A 26,773-nucleotide genomic window follows, 5' to 3' on the forward strand; every position below is an offset into this window, starting at 1 on the left:
CGACTGTACAAGAGAACATTTAACAGAAGGAAACTTGTGTACATCCATTTAGAGCATAAACATCAATTAATTTTGCACTGATGTGCTTCTGGGACCACTCAGCACACCCAGTGGATGGCGGTATGATTTGTTTACACTTTTAAGTGGGCAAAGAGGACTAAATTTGCCCACAGCGATCCGTTGTGTTACAGTGTTAAACAACCACAGAAGTAACTCGGGATGTATGAAGATGGTCAGTTGGGGTGTCTCATCACCCTCAAAGGAAAAGGAGCTGCAAGCTCAGGCAGCTCAAGTAGGAGAGATACAGAACTCTGTCCCCTGAAGAACACAGCTGCAGTCTCTGGGGAGGAGAGAAAGCTGCCAGTGATGGGAAGAGGTTCTTGCCATTGTTATTAAAAGCGATCCTTAAAAGGTTTCTCTTTTCACCGACGCGCGCAGACAGATGGCCAATTATGGCACCTGACCTGTTCTCCTGGGGTCACCCTGCTTTGCTGCACGGCGCTTCTGTTGCAGGCAGGCAATGACCCCCACGGAGCATTGGCATGTGCTGCCCCATCGCTGTCTGGCTTGGGCTAGGGTCCGATAATGGGTTTGGACCCTGGCGACGACCTGTGGGTCAGCAGCCGTGCAGGACTGCCTCATTTGGACTTGGCTCAGATAGGGCTCCTCAGGGACCATGAACATGAGGAGGGTGCAGAGGCATCACAATGTTGTCCCTAGCGGGACAAAGACATCGACAGTCATTAGGAGAGTAAGACGTACACAGATGTGGTCCATTGTGGACAATGTAGCTCTCTTTTCGTCCAAAGAGAGAGCAGTACTGGGACCGGGTAGGTGAGCAGACTCAGTCCATCAGAGGGAGGGCCATGGAACCCAGAACCAGTAAGGAAGGAGTTCTCCTGGGCCTTGGGTCACTTCTTCGCCCTGTCAGTTTCACGCCGTCATGCATACTCTTCTTTATACGGAGAGTGTGGTGCGCTCAGGGACGTCACGAATCGGAACATCTCGTTCCCAATTTGATAAAACACAAAACGATCAGCTATGATTCGCTGTTCAGAGAAGAGAGCAATCGGCACGTGCGACGGGGGTCACTGGCTCTCACCGCGCACGTTTATCCGATCCGACGCCGACTACACGTCTCCGACAAGTGCGTCTGTTCATTCAGCACCGGCGAATAAATCTAAACAAACAACAGGGAGCTCTTTCCCCGTCGATGGCTTAATGAAGCACTTTGAAACACGTTTTCCTTTTGGTAATCAAAAAAGCCTTCAGAGGGTTCCCTGGAAGCTCCCTCCCCCCTCCTCCAGCTCATCTGCATTCAAACGCCCGCAGCTACGAGCCGCTCGTCTGAAATACAGCTCCGCCCATCTGACACAGAAGCGCTGCCCCCCTGAGAGGTAGCACCACCCACCAGACCAGAAGCTCCTCCCCCAGCACCAGATGAAAACCGGGCCCGGTTTGATCTCACGTTTTCTCCCTGGAGCCTACCATCCGTGGCATGTCCCCTCTCGATGCCTATATCATGGTCGTACGAAACAAACGCAAACGACCACAACCTCACATTTCCTTCCCTGTAGGGAACTGGAGGGATCCCTTTGGGAGGACGAGGGAAGAAGGCGGGAGAAGGAGACGGCATCTCTTTGTGGTCCAGACCAATCGATGCGATGCTTTAAGCGGCGTGTGCGGAATCGCTCCGTCTCCAGCGCGCCGTTTCCTCAAAGGCCTCTGAGCGGTGAGACGAATGTGTGACTCAATGAATGCGTGCGCCGCATTAACGCTCTACGGGCTTTTCATTAGCGACACGCACGTGCGGCTCGGCACTCTGCCGTCCAGAGGCCCGGTATCGGCCGCCCGCCGCGCCCTGCGATCCGCATTCAGTCTGACGCAGCGGAGGAGATGAGGGTGGGCGTTCCGAATTGACGTCGAGCTGATCGGACCCCCCCCCCCCCCCCCGCCGTGGCGTGCGGCCTGTCCCGCTTCCTGAGACCCACACGCAGGGTTTCCCTGCCCCGTGTGTGACGCAAACCTGAACACGCAGCCAACCCTTCGTCGTTTCCATTCCCCCAGGGGCCAGTTATTTTGGTCATTCCCACTCTCCTTCTCTATGTATTCCATGGGCGGAAAAAGCGATAAAATGAACGCTGCCTTAGGGCAGACTCTCCTTTTGCCTGTCAGCAGTGGGGAAACGTTCCTTGTGGAAAAGCACCACGAGCCGCCGGTCTTTTGGCCCGGCTCTAAATCTCATACCTCCGGCATAACAAGATGTCGCCTCCCCCGGGCAGCGGAGTCGCCGCCGTTCCTCGGAGACGCCGGAGTTGGCCGGCGGAAGGACGCGCGATAAATAACGCCGGTATTTACGGGAAGGCCACCTGCGCTGCCCTGACAGAATGGAAAGTCGCAGGGGCCGTGAACCCGGAACAGGGCACCGAATGCGAAACGCGCAGCGGAACACTTACAGAAGTGCGGGATGCCCATACGAATATTAATGCCAAAAGTGCACACGTCCCGCTTTCACAAAGTATTGTCCATCGGCTCTCAACGTGGCGCGAGAGCTCGGCCGGTGCGCGAATTCTCCGTTTGACCGGCGTGCCACGCTCCCCTCCGGGACTCGGTGTCGCCGAAGCACTCCGGCACCTTTACGGCCGATTCTCACCCGGGGCCAACCTGCGCCGGTACCAAGCGATTACCATACGGGGACATTGTAGCGAGAAGGCGCGAGTCTGCATGCGCACCACAGGTGTGTAAATGGAAAGTGCCACTATTGTGGTTCTGGATGACTGCGGGGGGCACGGAACCGCGGCAAACGCTTGCCAGCCCTTGTTTTGGAAACCCTCTAGTCCGGCTACGTCAGCTCAACGGATCTTGAGAGATACGAGCGAACGTCCCGGCGCCTATTCGCATGTATTCAGGCGGCCTTTGTTCAGGCCCAGCGCTGGGACTCTCCCACCTTCCACCTGCCCTCCTGCTGTACTCCGCTATTATGTTATCGGGTTTCTCGTCACTCACGACAGCGCAGCGGCAGGCCCTATGCCGGACCCCCCCCCCCCCGAATCACACCGAGTCCTTGTGAACCGAGGTGAACGGCCTGGCAGGGAGTGACGCGGGCACATGGACGGTGCGTGTTCGCCAGGTGCTTCCAGGCCTGTTCTGAGCACGAGCCTCCGGAAGCAGAACACCACGTTGCCTTCTCACCTAAAATAAATTTTACTGTTGAATTGTCTTGTTCTTGTATTACTGTATTCTATTGCCCTGTGTTATTTTGTCTTGTATTGTTACTGTTTTTTGTATTTTTTTGGACACCCCTGTCTGTATTATTGTGGGAAGAGAGGACTGTAACACAAGAATTTCATTATGTTTGTTACATACATACGACAATAATGAAATTCTGTACACCTGCAGGTGGGAAGTGGGCGGAAGTCTTATCTAGGGGGTCATCGCTTTTAAAAGCCATCACCCAGTTCCAGCTAAAAGCTTTAGTAAAAGCAGTAGTATCACCCATCTGTGCGAGTATTGGTGTGTGTGTGCGTGTGTGTGTGTGTGTGTGTGCGCGCGGCTGGCTTTCCATCCTAAACTAATGATGATTTAGATCTAATGACAATGATATGCTGTTTTAATCTCTGTTTTATAGTCCTCTGTCCCTCACTGACAGCATCTCCTGTCCTGGACGCTGGAGACGGAGGAAATGGAGTCTCTGCGGGTTGAGGCGCCGATGTTCTCGGTCGCATCGCTCTAACACTAAAGGTCAGCGGAATATAACCGCAGCCCCGGCTACATGAACGCACTTTGCGAGACTTTAAACGGCTGCACGAGTCCCGCTGGTTTGGTACGTGTGAGAAATCACGGGACCGCCCCCGGTCGCTCGCGGTGCGGTATCCATGGCAACCCCTCGTGGCATTCCTGGCTCCGAGGGAGCGGCTGAGCGGGGTCACGACGGCAGCCCTCCTGCATCGGATCGGGGAAACGGAACAATACGGGGCAAATCCCTGAGCCGAACCCGCCCGACAGGCCTGAACAAAGGTCATGGCCGACGGCAGCGTGAAACGTGGGATCGCGTATCGATTGAGCGCCCGCTGGAGAAACAGCCTCAGGACATAAACTGGAGCCGCACAGTGAAAATGTTTTCTAAAAATATTAACGTGAGCGCACGTTCTTCAGAGCAGGGATTTCAAATTGCACACGCGGCATCGGACCGGACCGCCGGTGAGAGCGTCACGGGACCGCCCGACACGGCCTTTCCCCGTCACGCCTCGGAAGAGCATCCTCCCGGCCTTTTATTATTCATTATGCGGGAGGGAGGCAGGGAAAGTCCTCTGGAGAAAGAAAACAAAAAGTGGGCAAAATGTTTTCTAGGTTAAACGCCGGGAGTCGACATCTCGGCTCAGGAGCAAACGGACCGCTGCAAATAGTGGGGACCCCGATGACCCCCCAGGCGGCTACGCCACTTGCTGGAGTGTCCTTACTATTCTACGATTTCATTCTTATTTACTGTTTACAGTATCGTTACAATTAACATTTATTTATTCGTTACCGGTGCAGTGGGTTGGACCGGGTCCTGCTCTCCGGTGGGTCTGGGGTTCGAGTCCCGCTTGGGGCGCCTCGCGACGGACTGGCGTCCCGTCCCGGGTGTGTCCCCTCCCCCTCCGGCCTTTCGCCCTGCGTTGCCGAGTTAGGCTCCGGCTCCCCGCGACCCCATATGGGACAAGCGGTTCCGATGGTGTGTGCGCGCGTATGTATTCCTCACTCACCATCCCTGACCACTTGTCCTGTCACTCAGGTGCCTTTCCTTTTCTTTTCTTTTGTGTGTGTATATGTGTGATGGCCTGCTGTGGTAAACACCACTACCTGCAGGACACTTCACATGGTCAGCTGGTAGCGCAGTACTTAAAGCTGCTGCCTTTGGACCTGAAAGTTACAGGTTTGAATTCCCCCCTCCAGCTGCAGTACCCTTGAACAAGGTACTTACCCTCAATTGCTCAGTAAAATTACCCAGCCTGAAAAATGGGTACGTCATTGTAAGGAGCTTAACATTGTAAAGCTTTATTGTACCTCATTATTGAAACTTCACAAAACTCAAATTGCATGAAACAAGAACAATGCCACTCACCCCCCCCCCCCCCTTCAATGACCTGAGACACCCGCACTAGTGTATCCCTCTAGAGGTCTCTGACTGGGAGAGACCTCCACTGCACATCCTGAATAAATAAATAACCATATGAATAAATGAACACACCTTTATTAGTGAGGATCCTGCGATCACCGAGGGTGGAATACGGCCAAAGGTTTAACATCATTAAAAAAATAACCTGATACCTATGAACACCGGACGGTGTGTGTGTGTGCGTGTGTGGTTTTTTTTTTTTAACGGTTTCATGTTTCGATTTCATTCTGTGCAAGAGAACAAGTGTGCGTCCGCATCTCCTCGTCTATAATTAGTGTATCTGGCGAGGACGGAAAAAAACACATCAGCTCTTATCGTTTGAAAAAGGGAGGAAGGAGCTCTAACCCGGGAAAATTGTGATTGACCATAAAGACAGGTTCTGCAGCCAGCCCCGTGTTTAGAGGTCATGATGCATGACCGCCCGGCGACTGCCCAGTGACCACCCAAAGACCGTCCAGTGAAGACACATACACACACACACACACTCATGTACATGCATGCAGACTGACACGCTCTACTGGGTCCAATGTCTCCAGGCTGTGGGAACAGCTGGTGCGGCTCCGAGCGGCACAACCCAGGCTACTTGGCTGTGCAAAGTCCTGCTGTTCCCCAAAATGCAAGGCAGAGACACAGCAGGTTCTGCACCGACGGCCCGCCACCGTCGCTGTGGGAAATGTGACGCTCGCACACACCCGTACCTACGTCGATCATGTCATCGACACATCCAGCGTATCGCACATTATTCACTAAGGCTGCGTATGATGGCTGACTCAGTTTTATTTAAATTCCTTAAAATATTAAGATGTGTAGAAAGCGTGTCGTCTTCTGATACAGCAAGAGGTGTGGATTGGTGTGTGTGTGTGTGTGTGTGTGTGTGTGTGGTGGGGAGGTGATATTGACCCCCCAAGGCTCATTCATTATGCACTGTATGTGTTCCTTCCTGAAAGCGCCACATAGAGGGATATTAAAGGCCCAAGAAACCGGAGGAATGGGGGCACAGGTCCAGAGTGTGTGTGTGTGTGTGTGTGTGTGTGTGTGTGTGTGTGTGTATCTGGGGGGAGAAAGCTCTTACCAGCATCAGATAAACCTCCAGTAGTCCAGCAATCCACCAGTGCACAGAAAGCAAAGAGCTTTGCAGGACCCGCGCAAGGTGAGTCCAAAATCAACACACACACACACACACACACACACACACACACTTTTTTGAAGCATTCTTTCAGGAACTCCCCGCTACCCAGACAGACACGCTGCATCCTCAGGGGTCACCGGTGGCACTGAACAGTGACACGTTTCCCATCAGCAGAGAGACGATGCAGGTGCCACGTCTGTGCTCCGCCGCTCTGTCCTCTCCGTGCCCTTGAGCACCGCAAAAACATCGCGAAACATCACGGATGCTGTGAGCGGTGGGACGAGGCGGGTCCGGCCCACAAGCCCCACCCAGAGAGTAGGGCCCACACCGGTTACCCCCACTCCCCGGACAAATGCTGGACCTCGGTTTTGGACGCCGGCCCTTCGCACGAAGAAGAGAGCGATCCCGGGCCTCTCACAGTTTATGGGACATAATTACCTGGGAGCTCTGGTTTGAAGAGCACCCTTCACCGGCAGCCCCCCTGCGGAGAACGTCCCGCTTCCGTGCGGTACCCACGTCTCACCGAAAGAGAGTCTGGGATCGAGACTCACATTATCGACAGGAACGCCATCTTCACCGTCACCCTCATCAGCGGCAGCATCCTTTACCTCTTCATGAGAACCACAACCCTTCTTCGTTGGGGCTGTTCAGTCCTCAGGCAGCTTCATACACCGGTGCCCAAAAGTCAAATAACCTTCCTTTAACGATTAAAAAAAAATGTCCTAAATTTATTAAACGGCCATTATAAATAGATTTAAATCACAAACGACTTTGAACAAATCTTTTAAACTGTGACCCAAATGAAGTTTCCTGAATCGGAGCCCCGTGGTACCGTGCGGTAATTTAACACTTCGACACTCACAACATAGTACATGTTTACTGGGCTTTGTTAATGCTACATAAATATTATTCCGCCCGTTCCCTGTTCAGTCCCTGCTCCTGCCGCTGTGCTCTGGATAAAGGTACTTATCCTGAACTGATTCAGTAAAATTACCATGCCATAAAAAAATGTGTATATCAGTGGGAAGTAGATTCTCTGACACTGGAAGTCACTTTGTTCACCTTTTCTTATTTAACTGTTTTCTCTAAAGCAGCTCACAATGTTTAGCTACTTTACAATTATTTAGCCATTTACACAGCTGGGTAATTTTACTGGGGTAATTTAGGGTAAGTATCTTGCTCAAGGGTATGACAGGTCGAGGTGAGATTTAAAGCTGCAACCTTTCGGTCCCAAGGCAGCAGCTCTAACCCTACGCTACCCGTTAAACGGAGATTCATAATAATTATCATTGAAATGCTTACATATGTATTTATTAAGCAAAAACTTCACCTTTTGGTCAGAAACTGTGGCAACAAATTTCTCAAAGACAGTTCTGCAACATCCTGTTAGATTCCACAACTTCCCCCACAATGCAGTGGGGCTCCCGCTTTACATGAGGGTGGAATAGCACCGCTAGACACGTTGCTGCCTCCACGGCAGCCAATCGCTGACGAGCACTCCGAGAGCGTGTTCAAAGTGTTCTGGCGATGTGGTGATGGTGGTGGTGGCAATGGCGGGTGTTGCTAAGCTACGTCGAGATTGCCGAGGAAATGGTGCAAAGTCTGGGCGCGGCATTAGACCTTTCGGAAATGTTGGGAGGGTGGGGACAGTGACAGCACGAAAGAGCAGGAAGCAAGGGGCCCTTTAAAAGGTCCCGTCGTCGGTCGAGCGAGAGCCCAAGCAGGAAGCTCTCAAATGTCACCTGACGAAGAACGGTAGTTAGACAGCGGCGATGACTGCAGAGGGCGGAACTACAGCGCACTGGGCAACAGGTTCCAATGCGCAACTGTGGTCAGATGGTCAGAAGATGGTCAGAAGCCTTTATCGGCCCAGACACCAAATAGTCACGCGCCGTGATTTCGACATTTCCACGTCATCGAGGCCTTTGTGGAAGAGCCTGACCCGTTGGCGCCGAGCCCTTTCCCTCCGCTTTCCCGCGAGCCACTTCCGCACCCTTTCCGCATGCGGCCGAACGTACTCGAGCCGCGCCGCCCTACGTGGCAACCGTGCCCACGTGCTGCACTTAGCTGCATCTGCTGCCGAGAGATACACCCCCTCGCCGAAGCAGCTGTTTCCACTTAATTTTTCATTTAAGCAATCCTGCGCCGCAGCTTGGCCAACGGTGACCCGCGTCCTGGTCCCCGAGGAGAGGTGACAGCGAGAACGCCTTCCCCAAGCCGCACGAGGACATCTGCAACGTTCTCTTGAGGTTTCGAAGCCCTTCCTCAGCCGCACCCCGTCTCGAGGACCTGCGATCAACGGTAGTCCCTGCAATTCGACGTGAAAAACCCCGTTCCTGCCCCACTGCTGCGTCAGCTAACATAAACACGGTACAAACATGGGTCTTTTGTGTGCTCAGTGTGGACACAACGCATGTACTTGTACACGTTACGTGATGACCGATATGAGGCTCTCGCCGCACCCCATGGGGTCTCCTGTAGCAACCTGTCCTCTCACACCCGTACGGCAAGTGTACGTCAGCGTACACTGTACTTCGCTAGTGTCCTTTCTTGCCTTGTGTTTGACATGCTTAAAAAAACGTGGAAACAGGAAACGCTGCGGTGCGAGCCACGCAGATCGGAAGAGAGCGGACCCTGCCGGGGTGGGAACGCGGGGCCCCGAGTTCTCCGACCGCATACCACATGTGCTGCGGCGTCGCCTTCGAGAGGCGAGTCCCTCTCACGGTGGTCCCCCCAGTTACGGTCAGAGCGACAAGACTGGGCTGTCACATGTTAAATACGCAAAAAGATTTCTTCCACCGGCACGGCGACACAGCGTCATTAACGACTCATATCTAGCCCTGCCAGACACTCTACTTTTAATGCTCCTCTATGCTTTTTAATTAAATCATGTCACAGGAGGACACTACGGGCCATGTCGAAACACCAGGTCGGGCGGTAACACTGACAGCTGCACTAAAAGTCATAACACAGCATCGGGCAGTCCATTCATCTTCGTTCGAACCGGCCTCCCAGCCGCTCCGTCTTGCGCCGGGGATCTTTCAAAGAGGCGAGTCGATGCAAGTCGGAGCAAACTCCGGCGGCTAAGGCGTCACGGATGACGCACGGTACCGCGCTAATGGAAGTACTGCCGGTGACTGTCGGGGTACCTCGTTATCAGACTCCGGGGCAGAGCTCCATCCCTTTCAAGCTGTAAATAAGGCAGCCGGACAAGAAGTCTAGCCATTGGCATAGGCAAGAAGCAAAGCAAAGGCGTTGGGCGTTCCAGCGGAGATGACACGGATCTCAGGGCCCAACACACACCTTGGTATCCTCACGAGACCCTCCAAAGGTGTCCTCAGTGGACCCCCAGCAACTGCACAAGGAGACTCCAGTAAGAAGCAAAGAGGGCTCATAAAAGTGGTTTCACACACCGAGGAGCAGAATGCTGGAATAATTTGTGCCAACGTTTGATTCCCCTCTGAAAGGAACGTAGCTCCTCCTCCTTTTGAATGCTCAGAAGATTGCCCCCTGCCCCCCCCCCCAACGTGATGCCTTCTGAAGTTCGTTTCTGGCAAGATGTGAAGATGTACGCTCTCCCCTGCCCACGGGTCAGCTCCTTCTCGTGCGCTTTCAAATTCAAATAAGTGGATGTCGCATCACTGGGAATAAAGAAGGAAAACAGCGCGGGGGAAGTGTGGACTGTCCTCTTTGCCCTTTGCTAAGTGTAAACCGAAAATGTGCTACGTTGTTAGTCCCAGGTATTTAGCGGCTCGCGATCAACACATTCCGGCGCACGGCGGATCTCACCAGGCCGTTCGCGCACGTCAGCGTCACATCACATCTACGTCGGCCTTTGCGATCGGAGACACGGTCGTCATTTTACACCGTTCCGCCTTCTCCGGCCCCCAAGAATTAGGAATATCTCCGACTTGGCAGGAGCGAGTGCGCTTGCACTTTGTGCATGAAATAATAGTGTGACCGCTTAGGGTGTGGAAAACAGGGGCAGATTTGCAGGCCATGTGACATGAATTAAAAATGATGCCACCCAGCCGCAACAGAGGGCTCTCCGACAAGCCGTTTGCCACACTTGACATTTTTTTATCTTCACATACAAACCACAGCGGCAGGTCCCAAACACTCCTGTCCTCCAAATCTCAACAACATACACCCAGGCCGTGTCGAACTGACAGCGAGATGTAAACTGGGGGGCCCACCCAAAAGAGCCCAGCCCAGCATCTCCAGCCTGTCGCGCGTGCGCGCGTGAGTGCGTGTGTGCGTGTGTGCGTGTGTGTGTGCGCGCGCACCATCAAGAATAGGTATCCGATCTTTAAATAGTCCTGTGGTAATTGTCTGCCTACGATCTGTCCTGCGGCGAATAATCATCCGTCCAATCGCATTGTCATAGTAAATGGGGCAAACTCTCTTTTCCCATGGCTTCCCACTTCTTCTGAATTCCCTCACCGCCACCACAAGACCTTCCCTGGAGAGTCTCTGGGAAGACAGCTGCCCTCAAACTCACTCCAATCCAGACTTGGAATCTGCATCTCAGTGCTTATGACAAAAAAAAAAAAAGAAACTTATGCTCCGCCCTCTATCAGAGTGAAATATAAAACTTTCCATCACACTTTGACAAAGTTAGAGTGATGAAAAATTAGGATGTCGGTAGCCACGGGCATCGTGATTTATAACATCCGTGTTCTAATCTGTTTCGCTAAAGCGAAATGTCACCTCCGTTTCTTCTTCTTTCTAGGGCCTCCCGTTCCTGTTATTTTCATCCTTTTTCATTTCCAGGTCAAGGTTTTAAACCAATCTGGTGGCGTTCCACCTCAAACCGAGCGTTGAGAGTTCAGATAGGAAACAATGCCGCAGACCTCAGCGGTCGAATCTTGCCAGTGGTGGCACACTACCCTCCCTGGATCCACTCTCCTCCGCCACCGTGAACACGTCGAACCCCCAGCCTCAGCCCATCACTTTGTCTACGCAAGTGTTGCCGGACCATGAAAACTACTCTACGTGCTCCGGGAAGGCTGTGCTGAAACCCAACATGGTAACGGCCTCTGCATCCGTGTCCTCGTCCATGTGGGAAAGTGCAATTTAGAGACCCTTCAAACCTCAGGTGGAGCCAAAGGGTTCTGGCAGCAACTCTGGGCCTCCCTGCGCTGCACCACAGAACACAGCTGGAAAATGCGGTTTGACAAAGAAATGCCACGAGCCGTCTATGTCTTCTCAGCAACTGTAGCATCTAACAAGACCATAATATCAGAAAACCAGTGATCAGAATGAATTTGCAAAAAAATGGCCACAAAGAGGCTTGATACACAAAAATGATTGTTTTACCAGTACAATGTGTACCTTCCTGTTGCTCAGATTATGGAAATATCTAAAAAATAGATTCCATGCTCAGCTCATGTTGTTTAACATAAGTATAGGGATCATAAAAAACCATCCAAGTTAAGGCGTTTACCAAGAGAGTCACATCTGGACAAGAACATTTCCAGCATCTCTGAGCATCATCCCAGGATGCCCCAAAAGGTCAGAGGTTAGCGTATGAAATGAAGCTGGACCAGGTCCATGAAAATAGGATGGACAGTTCAACAGCAGGAAGCAAAGCCCAAGGACAAGCAGAAAAAAAAAAAAAAACGAGAGAGGAGAGGAAGCAGTGGAGGAACAGGGGAGGTCGATGACGACTTGCTGCAGCACACAAGCACAACGTTCACCACGGCACCATGACCATGTCATACCGCAGGCATTGAAAAAACACTGAAAACAGTCATGTGTTTTTTTTCTTCCGAACAACACGATTAACTGACAGCACACTGAAGACCTGCAGTTCGGTACACTGCCGAAGACTGCTTGGCTTGTCTAAGTATGATTTGACATCTTTCTGGATGAAGCACATGCCATCCTACCGTCTAGCAGTGTGCGGTCAGTGAAAGAACACGACTGCATGGCTTTCAAATGGTAGAACAGAAAAAAAGGCAGGTCAATGGTCGATGCGAACAAGTACTTACAAAATCTCATCGTTCTGGAACTCCAGCACTCCCTGGCTGTCCTCAAAGTCCTCGCCTCCTCCTTTTGCCGTACCTTCGATGGTCTTGTAGGGGACAAGAACCACCCCACGTGCTCCGGAGGTGCGCAGGACCTTCGCCTCCATAGTGCCAACGCTCTCGCTCACGTGTGCCACTGACTCTTCAAACGTGAAGATCCCGGCGTGGTCGTCGTCAAAGATGGTCACCGTGGCAGTGGAAGGCACGCCCAAGCAGGCTATGGTCTCCACGTGATTGGCTTCGGGGTTCTCTTCCTCGGTGCCCTCCGTAAGAACCTTCACATTGCTGAGGTGGATCAAGAAGTTCTCGTCCTCCTCAAATATGTCATCGTCAATGATGCCCACGCGGATCTCCTTCTGCGTCTCGCCGGGCTTGAAGACCACCACGCCCTCCGTGAATTCGTAATCGGACCCGGCGTTGGCGGTGCCATCCTCGGTGCGGTACTCCACGGAGATGGTTTTGCTGAGGTCGCCGCCACGCCGCATCACGTTCACAGCCACGGTGCCACAGTTTTCCAGGCACTGGTATGAAGCTGGCTCAAAGAAGATTTTAGATACTGGGTCACTTTCGGCAATGTCGGAACGCACCTCATGCATGCTCACAGCCTTCCTGGCCTGGTCTGCGGCATGCTTCTTCAGGATGTTCCCTGCCCCCGTCATTAGTCTGGTGGCCTGGCAACGGTAAAAGGCCCTGCTTTTTTGCTGTTGGCTCAGGACCTGGTAGTTTGCCAGCTCGATTAGTTGTTCCATCTCCTTGTCAGGGTGCTTCTGCTTCAGCTCCTTGAGGATTTTAGCCATATCCCGCCTCGTTTCCTCCTCGTCCAGGTCTTTGTCTTCCAGGTCCAGACCAAGAGTCCCATCTATGAAGTCAACAGCGTGGGAGTTGAGCATCTTGCCATCCATCTCAATGTCAACCTTGGACGGAAGCGGTCGATCGCCCTCGGTCTCGATAATCATCCCCCGCTGTTTCCCGGCTCTGTACCGTTTGTACACGTATTTGTAGAACAAGAGCCTGCGGTCAGCAACCCAGGCAAACACGACGCACAACGGGAAGAAAAACAGAGTCAGCAGCCCTTCCCACACCTGGACGACGCCTGGGGTGAAGACAGCCAAAATCAAGTAAAGCCAGATGTACGCAAATATGCTCCAGGTGGCTGTCACAAAGAACACTCTCAGATGCTTGACCTTCCGGTGCTCCCCGTCGGGGACGACATAGACGCAGATCCCGATGATGACAAACATGTTGAATGCCGCGCTGCCCACAATGGTGCTCGGGCCAAGGTCGCCGGCATTGAAGTTGTGGCCGCACACTTCAATAACCGACAGCAGGATTTCGGGAGCAGAGGATCCGAGGGCCATCAAAGTGAGATTGGACACTGTCTCGTTCCATATCCTCACCGTGGTCGTGGTAGTTTCTCCGTTGGGCTTCTTGATGGTTATCTCTTTCTCCTGTGAGGTGATGACCTCGATGGATGCCATGAAGCGATCTGCAATGATGGAGACTCCCAGGAACATGTACACCAATGCCACAAAGTAGACTGTGGCCCTGGCCACTTTGTCCCCGAAGGATGGATTCTGGGGTTCCCACACCGGAAGGATCACACCTGGTGCACACTGATATGTTCCGGAGCATGAATGCGTGCTGTTGGCTACCGGATGGGCATCCTGATCGGGAATGGGCTCTGGGCTCTCGGTGTTCACTTGCGGAATTCTCAAGAACAAGACCGCCAGTACAATTCCGAGCTTGAGACACAGGGAGAAGAGGGACGACATCTGCGAGCGTTCCATGGTGATGCCAAGAAGGATCCTACAGTCCAGTTCTTCCCACGCCTGTACATACAAAGAGGAGAGAAGGATTGTTAATAATTTTCTGGGGGGAAAAGAAAAACCAGAAAGCTGCAACATTAAGTGTATAAGTGTAGTGTTTAGCAGCCAACTCTGTTAAAACATGTTCAGAATCGCTTGGCATAATAATAATAATAATAATAATAATAATAATAATAATAATAATAATAATAATAGCAGTCTTCCTCTGGTGAACCCTCCACGTTTACTTCATATAAAAATGAAAATTAATGTATCACAATAAGTGTCCCCGTCCGTTTCACAGGACTGGGACATGATTATCTCGCTCGAGCAGAGACCCGAAATATGCGGTCTGGGGGGTCACGGTCGCTCTGCTCGCGCTGCGGCGCGTCACTACGCGGGAGCACGCGGTGGATGGAGATGACGGTGCTGATGAGGGACACGGACGGAGATGAAGACGATGAGATGGGGCACCCACCGGCGGCAGCGGGCGGAGACAGTAATTGTAACAGTCAAATTAAATGGACAGCAAAATGACAGAGCAAAGGAGCGCGCATCCATGTGTCCGAACGCGCCATGATCTGTCCCGGCCGGCGGAGCTCGCGCGCTTTTCCCGCGGAACGCAGCTGTGTGTCAAAGCGTGTCTAATATAACGTCCACGTACACGCTGCACACACACGTCTCGCGCGCTCCTCGGACGCATCGGCGCACAAACACATGATGACCATATGCACACCTGGCACACAAAAGCTTCGCAAAAATCCGGTGAAAATGGGAGAAGCTCTAGAAAATCATGTGTAGTAGAGGATAAAATGTGGAAATCATAAAAAGAATAAAAGAAACACATTGTTTCACACATTCTCCCTCACACACGCGCAGGTGGTACGTGAAGCCAAAGTGAGTTTTGGGTGCAGCGCTCAGCCACATGATCGATTGACTTTGCAAAGTAGCTGTTGCGATCATTTACTCACGTACGCGACTGCTGTCGGGGCGCTTCGAGACGCATTTTAAAAGGACACTTTGCAGCGATACAAATGATCAAAGTGACTGCAGACGAATCAGAGCGATGGAGGAGAGACGCTCGAAAACGCGAACCCGCCGCGGATCATAGAAACACGCGAAGGAAGGGCGCGCGCTCGGCTCGCCCGAGGACGAGCCTCGGTCCCCGCGACGATCAGATCGGCAGCAGGTAGCGAGGACCTGCGCTCCGGACCGAAGCCAGGCAGCCACCCCGGACCCGGTGTGCGCGCACGCGGTTCGCGTCCATGCGGGAGCCCGCGGAGGAGCCGGCAGCTCCGTACCTTCTGAGGAGACGGTCGATGATGGATGGATGGATGGCCAGCAGCAGCAGCAGAGGAGGAGGAGGAGGAGGAGGAGGAGGAGCAGACCCGCCGCGAGCGTGCAGGCGGCGGCGGAAACTAAGTGACTCGGCTTCGCGCTCGCGCTCGCTTTTTATATGAGATCCGCAGGACGCCGACCCTCCCGGACGGCCATGCACGCGCCGATCTTATCAGCGGATCTGACGCGCCGTGCGGGAGAAGCCGGTGCGCGCACACTCCTTCCTCATTCTTCGCCCCGTAGCTTCTTGGCCGGCAGGCGAGCGCAGCGCAGCGCCGCGCGACTCGGGATCGGAGCTCGAGGAGGAGCGACTGCGGCGCGTTCGCGACTGGAGCGCGTCCCCGGCGTGCGGCGCTGTTCGCGTTCTGCTCAAAGCGACTCACTTGTAACCATCTCGCTCTCTCTCTCTCTCTCTCTCTCTCTCTCTCGCTCTCGCTCTCTCTCACACTCACTCGCTCTCTCTCCCACCCCCCCTTCCTCGCTGTGGGCGCCCCGATGTTTCCTAATTTCCGCCCCTCCTAGAGACTCGCAGGCCCTCAGGGCGCCCTGCGAACACCCGTGCGTGCTTAACATCCGGACCCTGACACATCCCTCAGACCCCGAAATATCACTGGAAGCTGTCCTTCGAACCCTAACGTGTGGCTCACACCCCAACATTCCGGTGAAACCTCAGCACAAGGCGCAAACCTCGAGGCATCACTTGGGACCCATGACATCACTGAAACCCTGAGAGGTCACCGGGGCCCAGCGATGGGTGGGAGGCCAACGTATCGCGGGAACCCCGACGCACGAGTAGGACCCGAACGCATCATCAGGGCCCTGACGCACACCTCATCCCCTCATCTTACTACGTTGTCCCATTTATACCTGCCTCTAAACTCGTATTACCACGTTCACAAGCTGGAGACCGAGCAGCGGCACTCGCGACCTCGAGAAGAACGAGCACGTGGGAGAGTCAAGCTGTCGCACAGGTGAGGACGGCCGACGTGAAGCGTGTTGAGAGAGACGCTTGTCCGAGGAGCGTCGTCCACGGAGCCCCCCGTCGCCGTGCAAACGCGTCCCGTGTCCAGCAAATCTCGCACTTCCCACATGGACGGCGTCTCTGTGCCGAGCAGTTGGTGTGGAGGACCGTGTCGTGGCCACGGCTGTATGCCTCTCCTGCTTTCCTGTTTTCCTTTCAACGAATGGCCTGAGGTACATGTGTACAGTCTTCCGAGAGCTAAAATGAAACGAAAATGACTCCTGACTTGCTAAAATCCTGACATTTGCAGCCTATTTGCACTACATTACTCCTGAGTGGTACCGAGACAGGAAATCAGATCCTCTTTTCACAGGTGTTTCTCAGTTCTATGCGAGGATGCTGAGGCATGGATTATACGAACCAAACGTACACCGGTTCCTCGTCTCACAATTTCTGTTAGAGATCTGAATATTACCGTGTTTATTTTTAATTGCATTTTCTTAGGTTATTGTTAGATTTTTCTTTTAAATGTTGCGAAGTAGTGCGTGTCTAACGTCTTTGAACTCACCTCCACGGTGTTTACAGCTCGTGTCCGGTGTTTCTGCTTGCGGCCGATTGATCGCTGGATGAAGAGTGCTGCACATGTTTATGGGATGAACTGGTCTGCGTTCAGCACTGAGTAGTGCAGCAAATGCCTTTTTTTCGGGGCCAGAATTATTTTTAATTTTAATGCAGCTTGAAGTCAATTAAAATGTTTAAATGAAGAGCCTAACCAAGTATTTTTTTTCATTTAACCTTCCCATAAATAATTTGAGGGGTGTTTATGGTATTAAAGTTTTATTGATTATGCTGATAATAAAGAACGCCGAGAGTGGCCAGGAGCTGATGAACGCTGGACGTGCTCATTTAATGAATGGGACCGCGCTCCAGATTTTCCACATTGGTGGAGGAGATGATGTATTGTTATTGTCATCAACAGTTTTATTAGATTTGTTTTGATACTAATTTTAAAAATGATTGAAAATAGTAAAATAAATCTGCCTGTGTAGTGAGTGCATGGGTAGCTGGAAGTGTTAGTATATACAGGGCTTTGTTCATGCTTCCTCGTTGCTGGTTCCTTTGGCTTTATTATTGGGGAAAAATATCAATGGCATTCGCTGCTTATGTTACACGGAGTAAGTATTACATAAAATTAAAACCTGTTTATTGCAGTAGGGAACTGACGGGGTGCGGTGGCGCAGTGGGTTGGACCACGGTCCTGCTCTCTAGTGGGTCTGGGGTTCGAGTCCCGCTTGGGGTGCCTTGCGACGGACTGGTGTCCCGTCCTGGGTGTGTCCCCTCCCCTTACGCCCTGTGTTACCGGGTAGGCTCCGGTTCCCCGTGACCCTGTATGGGACAAGCGGTTCTGAAAATGTGTGTGTGTGTGTATTGCAGTAGGGTAGACTCTTGCATACATTTCAATACTTTTTCAAAACTGGCTGTCTTTTATACTGTTCTGCTTATGAATGACTGACCCCTCACAGATATATCTACACATAACCCTCCGTGGGGGTGCTTGACTATTAATTATCGTCGATTTTAATTGTATCTTCATTTACCTTACGTAACCCCTGTATTAAAATAATTTCAGCGTTACAGAACCTGACATCGGCATTAGCAAGATCAAAGGGACAGTAAACCATGCATAATCCATCACTTTGCATTTTCATATACGCAGATGTTATGGAAGTGATACTTCTACCTACGTTCCAAATGTATTTCCTTTTTTTCTTTGGTCATAAAACAAGACCGCACCATGCAGTAAAAATAGCCGACTGCTATGAAACCACCAGTTAAATATGGTTTTTACTGCAGGGATGTATCAGCCATGTGAAAAGCGGAAAATATGATGCTCACAGCTGAATCTTGCAGCACCGACTCCATTGAAATAAATTATGCATACATTGTATATTTATAACAGCTATTATAAATATGATTTGCCAGTGCTTAACCCCATATGGAGCGCATGTTAATGTTTTAGACCTGAGGTCATCTGCAGGTCAACCTGAGGAAAATTTGCTCTCAGTTACAAATAAAATTGACTTAGAAGACATTGACTGGCTGTACGGATTTTCTAGCTCTTTGACTTGATGACGTCAGTTTGACTGCGTGACCTTGCAGGTACAGCAGAACTAATCAGTGTTGCTTGTGGTATTCAGATCTCAGCAAGTGCTGAGGGTCAGTTGTGTTTTTTAAATGGTCAGGGTGGGTTCTGGGAGTCTACAGCCTCTGGCTGGACACGGCGTGAGTGGTGGAAGGCAACGAGACCGATGACCTGGGTTCGGATGGAGAATGCGCTGTGCCTAATGCTTGTGTCAACGGTCTTTGCTCCAAAGTGAGGAGCTGATGTACAACAGCTGGACCTTCTGCCGTCATCTCCAAACCCAAGGCCAGCCACTGGATTTTGGTTCCTCTATGAGCAGCAAGTTCTGAACCCAGGTGGACTTATTCCTGATTGTCTTTACAGGTTGGCTGCCTGTGCAAATCTGTGGTCACCTGTCATCCCCTCTTAGGGTGACACTTTTGTCCAGGGTCACCCCCTGCAGAAAGGTCTGTAAAGTTCCCTTTCTGAACTTTGTCTTGGACGCTATTGTATAGGTCCCCATGGGACAACTCTCCAGGCAACACGAGCTTCGTGTAGGGTTGGGTTATTCCTTGGGCTCCACAGGGACATCAGTTGGACCTTTGGATGTTCTCGCTGTTAACCAGACGTAGGTGTTTTACCAGCGGGGTTTGAGAGGGAGGGCAAGAACGCGCACCATCAGCGTGATAACCAGAGCTGGAAAGCGTTTCCACTGGAAATGATGAGTCCTGTGATTTCTTGTCGGGTATGAGGGAAACGGGCACGCATCACGTAACAAGCCACCTCGGGAAAGTGACCTTCTGCTGCGGCCTGAGGAACCATCAGTGGAACTGTAGGAGGGGACATGGGAGGGGTTGTGGGAGGAGCCTGATGCGAGACCAGGCCATACCAACACTGCTCATTCACCCGTCTTTAATAATCCCAAATAACAGCCTTCATGACACACATAGGTGTCCAGTCACTGCTTCCCTGCTGCACAATTAATAATTAAAAAAAAAATTTCCATTAGTGTTAATTAAATGAAAGTCATCAAAGACAGAAAAAGGCATGTCAAAAGAAAAACAAACTTACTTTAATCCTGCTATTTTTGCACAGGAAGATTTTTCCGAACAAAAAAGAAAGTGGCGCCCCAAGGTTTAAAGGGACGGAACAAATTTATTCCCTTTAACGCTCTTGTTCTCTATTCCACGTGACAGATTCTACTGGGGAGAATTGCGTGTTTGTTTTCATTTTAAAGGGACTGTGGGTCTGCGACGGCTCTAAAGAGTCTCTGCTCTCAGAGCACCACGCGTGTTCCAGCCTTTATTTGATTATTAAAATCCGTTTATTCCGTGGTTGCCATCTCATTATGTAACTTTCAGACACACAGCCGTTCAAGTCAAAATTCGTAAGTGACAGTCTCCTCCAGAGCCTGCAATCAGGCAAGAGAGATATTAATTGTGTTCCTTTTCCATGTCTGTTTTTATTTTTTTTTTAGATTTTAGTATGCATTACATAATGTGTGTTTTCCATGTCATATCCTGATGCATTTTCATGCTTAAAGCAAGTGTAACATTGATTTGGAAATATTAATATCACACTTCTAGGTCAGTTATCGTAGCTTGTTCAAGGCTAGTTATACCACAGAGCACGTAGATGGACATGGGAATATCTGGACGGTGGTAATAATCACACACACACACACACATTGTCAGAACCGCTTGTCCCTTACGGGGTCACGGGGAACCGGAGCCTACCCAGCAACACAGGGCGTAAGGCCGGAGGGGGAAGGGGACACACCCAGGACGGGACGCCAGTCCGTCACAAGGCACCCCAAGCGGGACTCAAACCCCAGACCCACCGGAGAGCAGGACTGCGGTCCAACCCACTGCGCCACCGCACCCCCGTGGTAATAATCAGTGTAATGTCTTTTCTTTGGCGTCCAAGCAGTGTTACAGTTCCAAAGAAAACTCATGAGCACAAAGAGACCGGCTGATGGGATGGGTCCACACACAGCCCTGTAGCTACAACATCTAGGCCAGCAGGTGGGGTAGCGGTTAGTGGCTTGAATCCCACCTCTTGCTGCAGTACCCTTGATCAAGCTACTTAGTTTAACTGATACAATAAAATTTACCCGGCTGTATGAATGGGTTAATCTGGCTAAGTAAGTCAGTGTAGAAAGCTCACATTGTAAGTCACTCGGGAGAAAAGTGTCAGATAAATCAATTCACGATCATCCAGTAGGCTTTCACGAGGCTGGGGTCTCCATCCTTCAAAAGAGATAACCTAACTTTACTGATCATTTAAAAGAATATACCTTACTTTTGGGGGCGCGGTGGCGCAGTGGGTTGGACCGCAGTCCTGCTGTCCGGTGGGTCTGGGGTTCGAGTTCCGCTTGGGGTGCCTTGCGGCGGACTGGCGTCCCGTCCTGGGTGTGTCCCCTCCCCCTCTGGCCTTACGCCCTGTGTTGCCGGGTAGGCTCCGGTTCCCTGTGACCCCGTATGGGACAAGCGGTTCTGAAAGTGTGTGTGTGTGTGTGTGTGTGTGTGTGTGTGTGTGTGTGTGTGTACCTTACTTTTGCTCTTAACCAATCCTAGACGATGGCTTTCAGAGCACAGGTGGATCAGGATGCCGGTAACAAGGTTTTATTTTTTATTTATTTATTTGGTAACAAGATATCAAATCATCCACTTGCAGAGCGTTACTGGACATCATTTTATTCCATTACGTGCCGTGTTTGGCCAGGAATCATGGGGCACTGAGGTGCCGCCCCTCACCCATGAGAAGGTTTGGGCTTCTCATGTTGACTTGAAAGGAGCTTACAGAGTATTGCAGCTTATATTCAGAATCTGAATGTTTCTGGGTTCTTCCTCTGCCGATGCAACGAAGGAACATACGTACCTTTCCTGTGATCACCCCCACCCCGACCACGACCTCCGTGCTTTTTGCTGACCTTTCGCAGGTTAGCCTGTGAATGAGGGCAGCACCGGCTCTCAAGGTGAGCAAACCTGTGGCTGAGCTTCATCAAGGCCTCCAGTCCTCTCGGACAGGTTCCCGACTCCAGGAGATGCACCTGAATTTCAACCCCCCTCCCCCAAGTCAGTGGCGCTTTAAATAATGATGGGTAAATAGATAGTAATAACGATAAGAATAGTAGTCCTGCTATAGTAGCCTTGAACATTGTACTTACCCTAAATTGCTCAAGTCAAAATTACCCAGTAATATAACTGGGTCAATAATTATATTATTATTTGTAAATAATTACAAATACTGTCAGTCGCTTAGAAGACAAGCATCAACTGAATGAATAAATGTAATAGCAGTAATAACAATAATAATAATGATAATAATAATAATTTACACCGATCACTCGGTCCCCCAGCAGGCGGAGCTGTGCGCCCAACGCCCTCTCTGCAGGCTGCACCGCTGGGGGCAGGAGCCGGGGCGACACCGTCACCGCGCATCGAACTCCCGCGGGAAATCGGGGCACGGAGGGAGCGGCCTCGGCTCGGACGACGCCGCGGGTTCACGTCCGTTAGCCCGGGAGCTCAGGAGGGCAACGTAACGGCACAGCTAATGCCCGATGGCTTCACCTCGGCGCCGTGCCGCCGGAGCACCTGACACCGCGTCAGGTGCGACACGCACTTCCGCGCCACGTACGATTAAGTCGCATTTGTTCTGCCTTGAAGGACCGGACAACGGCACCCTTGCAGAAGGCCTGTCGTGGACCATTCCTTTCAAGGTACTTTATGGACATAATACCTTGTATGACTGAGAGCTTTAAAAGCCTTTGTGAATTTAATAATAATAAAAGAAGCGATGTGAAATGTCACAGATGCTTTATGATCCTCTCTTTGCTTGTTTTGTGGAAGCGCGCCCTTTGACCCTTCGCTCTCACATTATATTTCTCTGTTGCCTTTGTTAGCGGGACCTCCGCAGAGTTAGCGAACAGTTTTATTCTTCTTAGGGCAAGATATTTACTGAAGGCTGAGTACCACGGTAAATCAGCCAGCAGCAGAGTCTCGCGTTTGTCTTCCTCCAGGACGTCTCTATAAGAACTGTCCTCTCTGCTGCCCTGGACTCCACCCCACGGGCCATTTCAGCGGCCTGGAGGCAATTTAAATGTGGGTTTTGAAAGGAAAAAAAGGAAGGAAGAAAAATCCCGAGATCAATTAGCTTTCATATTTGTGGCGTCCCTCCGTGCGGCACCGAAAAGCGTATAATTAGCGAACCTGTGGCACGAACGATTAATGAAGGGTCCAATTAAGTACACGCAAGTGGGAGGCCTTCCAGGAGCCCGAGCTGGACAAGGTCTGGAGAAAAGCTGCGGAAAAAACGCTCGAGCCTCCCAGAGACGGGTTGAGCCGCACTGGAAAAAGGTTCATTGACATTTCGATAATTACTCCCTGCCATTAAAGGCTGCGCTCTCATAGGTGGAGCTGGGGAGGCACTGTAATTATTTGAATATTTTCAGTAACTGACAATAAGTGTGGACACGTGGCGTGTGTGCCGGGTGGGTGAATATGAGGTGCGTTCGCAAAGCTACGGCCCTCCCGGTTGCTCACTGGCTATTCTTGCTATATCCTACTACACCTTTATGGCGGAAATGAGGGTGGGGAGGGGCCTTGCTCCGGTCGGTTGCTCCGTGTCTGCTGACGGCAGCGGAAAGGCCTCAATTCCCACACAATTTTCACATTGTAAGTCTTCTGTCACTCAACTTTCTCCTTATTTACTTTTTTACTGGGCAGTATGGTGGTGCAGCAGGTAGCGCTGGCGCTTCACGGCTCTGGGGCTGCGTGTTTGGTCACGGTCAGCCTGTGGGACGTTTGTGCGTTGCAGCCCTGTTTGCGTGGCTTTCGTCCAGGTGCTCTAGTTTCCTGCCACGATCCAAAGATACGTGTTTCGGGTCAATGGGTGACTTCAGATTGCTCCGAGTGCGTGTGTGTTTGTATGTCCATATACTACATAATTTCCCTGCGATGGACTGGTCTTCCATCCATCCGCCACCATGCCCTATGTTTCCAGGATAGGCTCAGGACCGCCACGACCCTGCATTAGACCAGCAAAATCGTGAACACCCGTACGTGACCCTCATGGTGAGACTCTGAAGTGCGTGCGTGGTGGGAGAGAGGTGGGGTCCAGCGGTCTTTACAGGTCGGCGAGGGACGGGGGGCCGGTGAGTACCGCACGTACCAGTTACCGCGACGCATGAATACACGGAGCCAGAGACACACGCGCACACACATGCGCATGTGTGTTCTTACACTCTAGATTCTTATAGCTTTCCAGGCAGAGCTGAGCAGCGATGGCGTTTGCGGAGCAGGATATTGTCGCCGATCGAAGTGAAAAACCCAAATAAAAGGAGGCAATTTGCAGCACGGCTCCGTCCAATAGAGCTCCAGACCACGGCAGAGCCTTGAAATTTATGAGCATATTTCACAGTGTTATTGTTCCCGTTGTCGTGTGTGTTTACGCACGACGCCCCAGGCTGGGGGTAATACCAAATATTGATATTAATGTGATGCATTCCTGCATTTTGACACACACCAGAGCAGCCCCCTTTATTCACGCAGCTCTCCTTCCATCCACCATCCCGTGTCCACCATCGCCCCCGCCTCCCGCATTTGTTCCTGCTGTCGCTGCGCACCAAATGCCCTGTGCGGCGTGCCAGGAACGAAGGCGCACGTCATTAAAGAGATGGATTCGGCGCGATTGAGGAATCGGCCGCGGAGGAAGACGGGCCGTGTGGGATCCATGACAGTTGGACTTCAACGCTTTCTCGGGTCCACATTTCTTGCTGCCGCACATTCTGACCGTCGACTCTCATTGTATCTCATGCCCATGGGTTTGTAACACTTTGGGAATTTTAGCTGTACGTGCAGACGGTTATGACTCATAACATGCACTGTCCATTGTCTTTCACACTGTAATTGGAATAGAGGAACCTCGAGCCTCATATTTGCCAGTAAATCAGCATTTAAACTGCAGCGTTCACTTGAATTTACTGACCTGACGTTGCCTTGAAAGAGTCATATTGCTTTTATTATCACTGCGTGAGCTGCTGGACGGTCCAATCCAGGGCAGGCGGGGGGATCTGCAAGATGGACAGCTCTCAAGGACACGCCCCCTGCCCTTGGTGAATATCGAGGACCAGCTGCACCCACTCAAGGCTAATAAGAAGGCACTATAAAGGCAGCTGGCCTGAGCGCTTTGGAGAGCGGTGTTTTCGGAGAAGCCTGTTTTGGAGGAAAGCTTGGAGAGGGCGGTTTTTGTTTTGTTAGTGGGTTGCCTGAAAGGGCTCTCTTCTGGGGGGTGTGTTTGAAATAAACCTGTTTTGTTGGAAAACCCGCTGCCCCGTGCCTCGATCCTGCCACGTGGTTCCCTCCGCCCTACAACTGGCCACAGTCAGCATCATCCTGAACACCCCCGTTCTGCGTGCTCCAAAGTCATTTATACTTAATGATACTCTGACAGGGGAGAGTGGGAAGCTGTTTCACTTCATTCGAATGCAGGATGTTCCGCTGTTGACGTATTTGCTACGAGTGGATGGACCCTTTCCTCATTCGCGTGTCTAAAAGGAGGAACCGATTTTGGCTTTCAGGTCCCCTTCGGTGCTGTCGTGACGCTTGGCACGTTTGTTAGTGTCATGGAGAAGGCCCCTCGGTGTGCACAGCTTCAGCCAGAAATTAAGGCAAACGGAGAAAAAAAAACAACCCCGAGTAAGTTACATGTACAAACGTAACGTGGAAGAGCTTCAATGGACCGTAATCTCAGATGTGTTTGTCCTCCGTATTGTGCCCCTGCGGAGAGGGTGGCGCGTTGCTGCTCGGCTACTTCTCTAAAGTCAACCAGGAGAAACCTTCCGAGGACGCCTTGTCATTCATGTATCGATCGGTGCCCATCAGCCCACGGGTCGAGCGGATGGGGCAGGGGTGCGACTCATGAGCTTAATTTCTTCGTGGCTTTGGGGACGAGTGCTAAGGGCGAAATGAGAAAGTGTAAATCACAGCGTGGACAGCCTGGCTGTCTGTTGCCACTGAGCTGCACTATATCAAGCAAGCAGTCTGTCTTTTGAAGAACCACGATACGGAACTGTGTCAGCTTGTCAGATCCAGGTGGGCTGCAGTTGCCTAAGTTCAGCCAGCACCGCCTGGGATGTGGCAGGTGGGTGTCTAGAGCCCCGCTGCTCTCCCGTCCTCCGCGCTAGCGGGCGTGTGACACCGAGCCGGAGCCAATTACACGCGGCCCGGAGCAAAGTGTGTGGCGCCTCCCTCCGAATGCCAGTCGCTCCTTCGTTTGCCTTCTTGACATTTCGTGGTCGGTGGGGAGCGACGTGAGCACGGAGGGTAAGAGGGTCGAGCGGAGCGGGCGATCTGATGTTGTGGGTAACATTAATTAGGAAAGGTGTCTTCTCGCAGGGTGTGGAGCTGTGAGCAGAGAGCCCTCGCCATTCACTCCACCTTAAAGGTCAGGTGATATCCTCTGGGCCACTTTAATTATTAAAGAACTCCCTTTTTTCGCCGGTTCCCCCACGAAACCCATCATTGTTGCATTTTTCATCCTCCGCTCCCATCTCTAGGCTTGCGAGCGCCACTGTCTGAATGAAACCATCGAAGCGGTGGGAAAGAAAAATGTGATTTGACATAATGCATTTAGAAAAGCGCAGGTTTTTATTTAGCATATTTAAAGAAAAGGCCAGAATATTCAAATATGAGACAGAAAGCATACAAATATGAGTCAACGACGGCTTATATATAGCAATGCATTTCAACCAAGGGCACTGCGTTCCAATAAGTTCAAAAAAACAGTTTGGAAAAAATACAGTGAGAGTCTTCCTGGTTTAGTGCTGGTAAATATCTGTTGGCTGTAACGCGGCGAAATTCCTGCGGCCAGGGGACGGATCGATACGGCACACAGGTTCGGCACTCGGCGCCCTTCTTACTTCGCTGTGCCGGGATGTTCCCGGGGCATCGGAAAGGACACGTCCTGCTCCCTCAAGTTAATGTGAAATTCAGGGACTGGAACAGAGGCGCGGGACCAAGGGCCCCCAGCTGAGGCTGCCACCGCCGTTTCGAGGAGAGAAGCGTGCTGCGATTATGTCGAAGGCCCGGCATCAGGCGCACGGTCCTGACCTGCGCAGCCCCACGGGATGCTCGAGGTGAAGGATGACCTTGGCTTTGGACGTGGCTGTCGAAGAGCAGACGCCTCCGCGGGAGACACCGCCCCGCCCCGCCCCCAGAGGGCCTCCTCAC

At 51.7% G+C, this 26,773-nt stretch overlaps 1 protein-coding gene across 3 annotated transcripts in view; it reads right to left on the reverse strand.

Annotated features, from left to right (window-relative positions):
- The window catches only part of slc8a1b (solute carrier family 8 member 1b), a 102,954-nt gene extending 87,102 nt beyond the window's left edge, over positions 1-15,852 (reverse strand). For 2 of the 3 annotated variants that reach the window (XM_029251503.1, XM_029251502.1), the window contains exons 1-2: positions 15,423-15,852; positions 12,281-14,145 (exon numbers count right to left, since the gene is read on the reverse strand). In XM_029251503.1, the coding sequence (XP_029107336.1) occupies positions 12,281-14,103 (1,823 nt within the window). In that variant the 5' untranslated portion in view covers positions 14,104-14,145; positions 15,423-15,852. Of the gene's footprint in view, positions 1-12,280; positions 14,146-15,096; positions 15,314-15,422 lie in introns of those variants that run through there. The other variant, XM_018740164.2, reaches the window with a different exon arrangement.
- Positions 15,853-26,773: the final 10,921 nt, after the last annotated feature.

Source organism: Scleropages formosus, chromosome 4, assembly GCF_900964775.1.
Source record: "Scleropages formosus chromosome 4, fSclFor1.1, whole genome shotgun sequence".
Taxonomy (NCBI): domain Eukaryota; kingdom Metazoa; phylum Chordata; class Actinopteri; order Osteoglossiformes; family Osteoglossidae; genus Scleropages; species Scleropages formosus.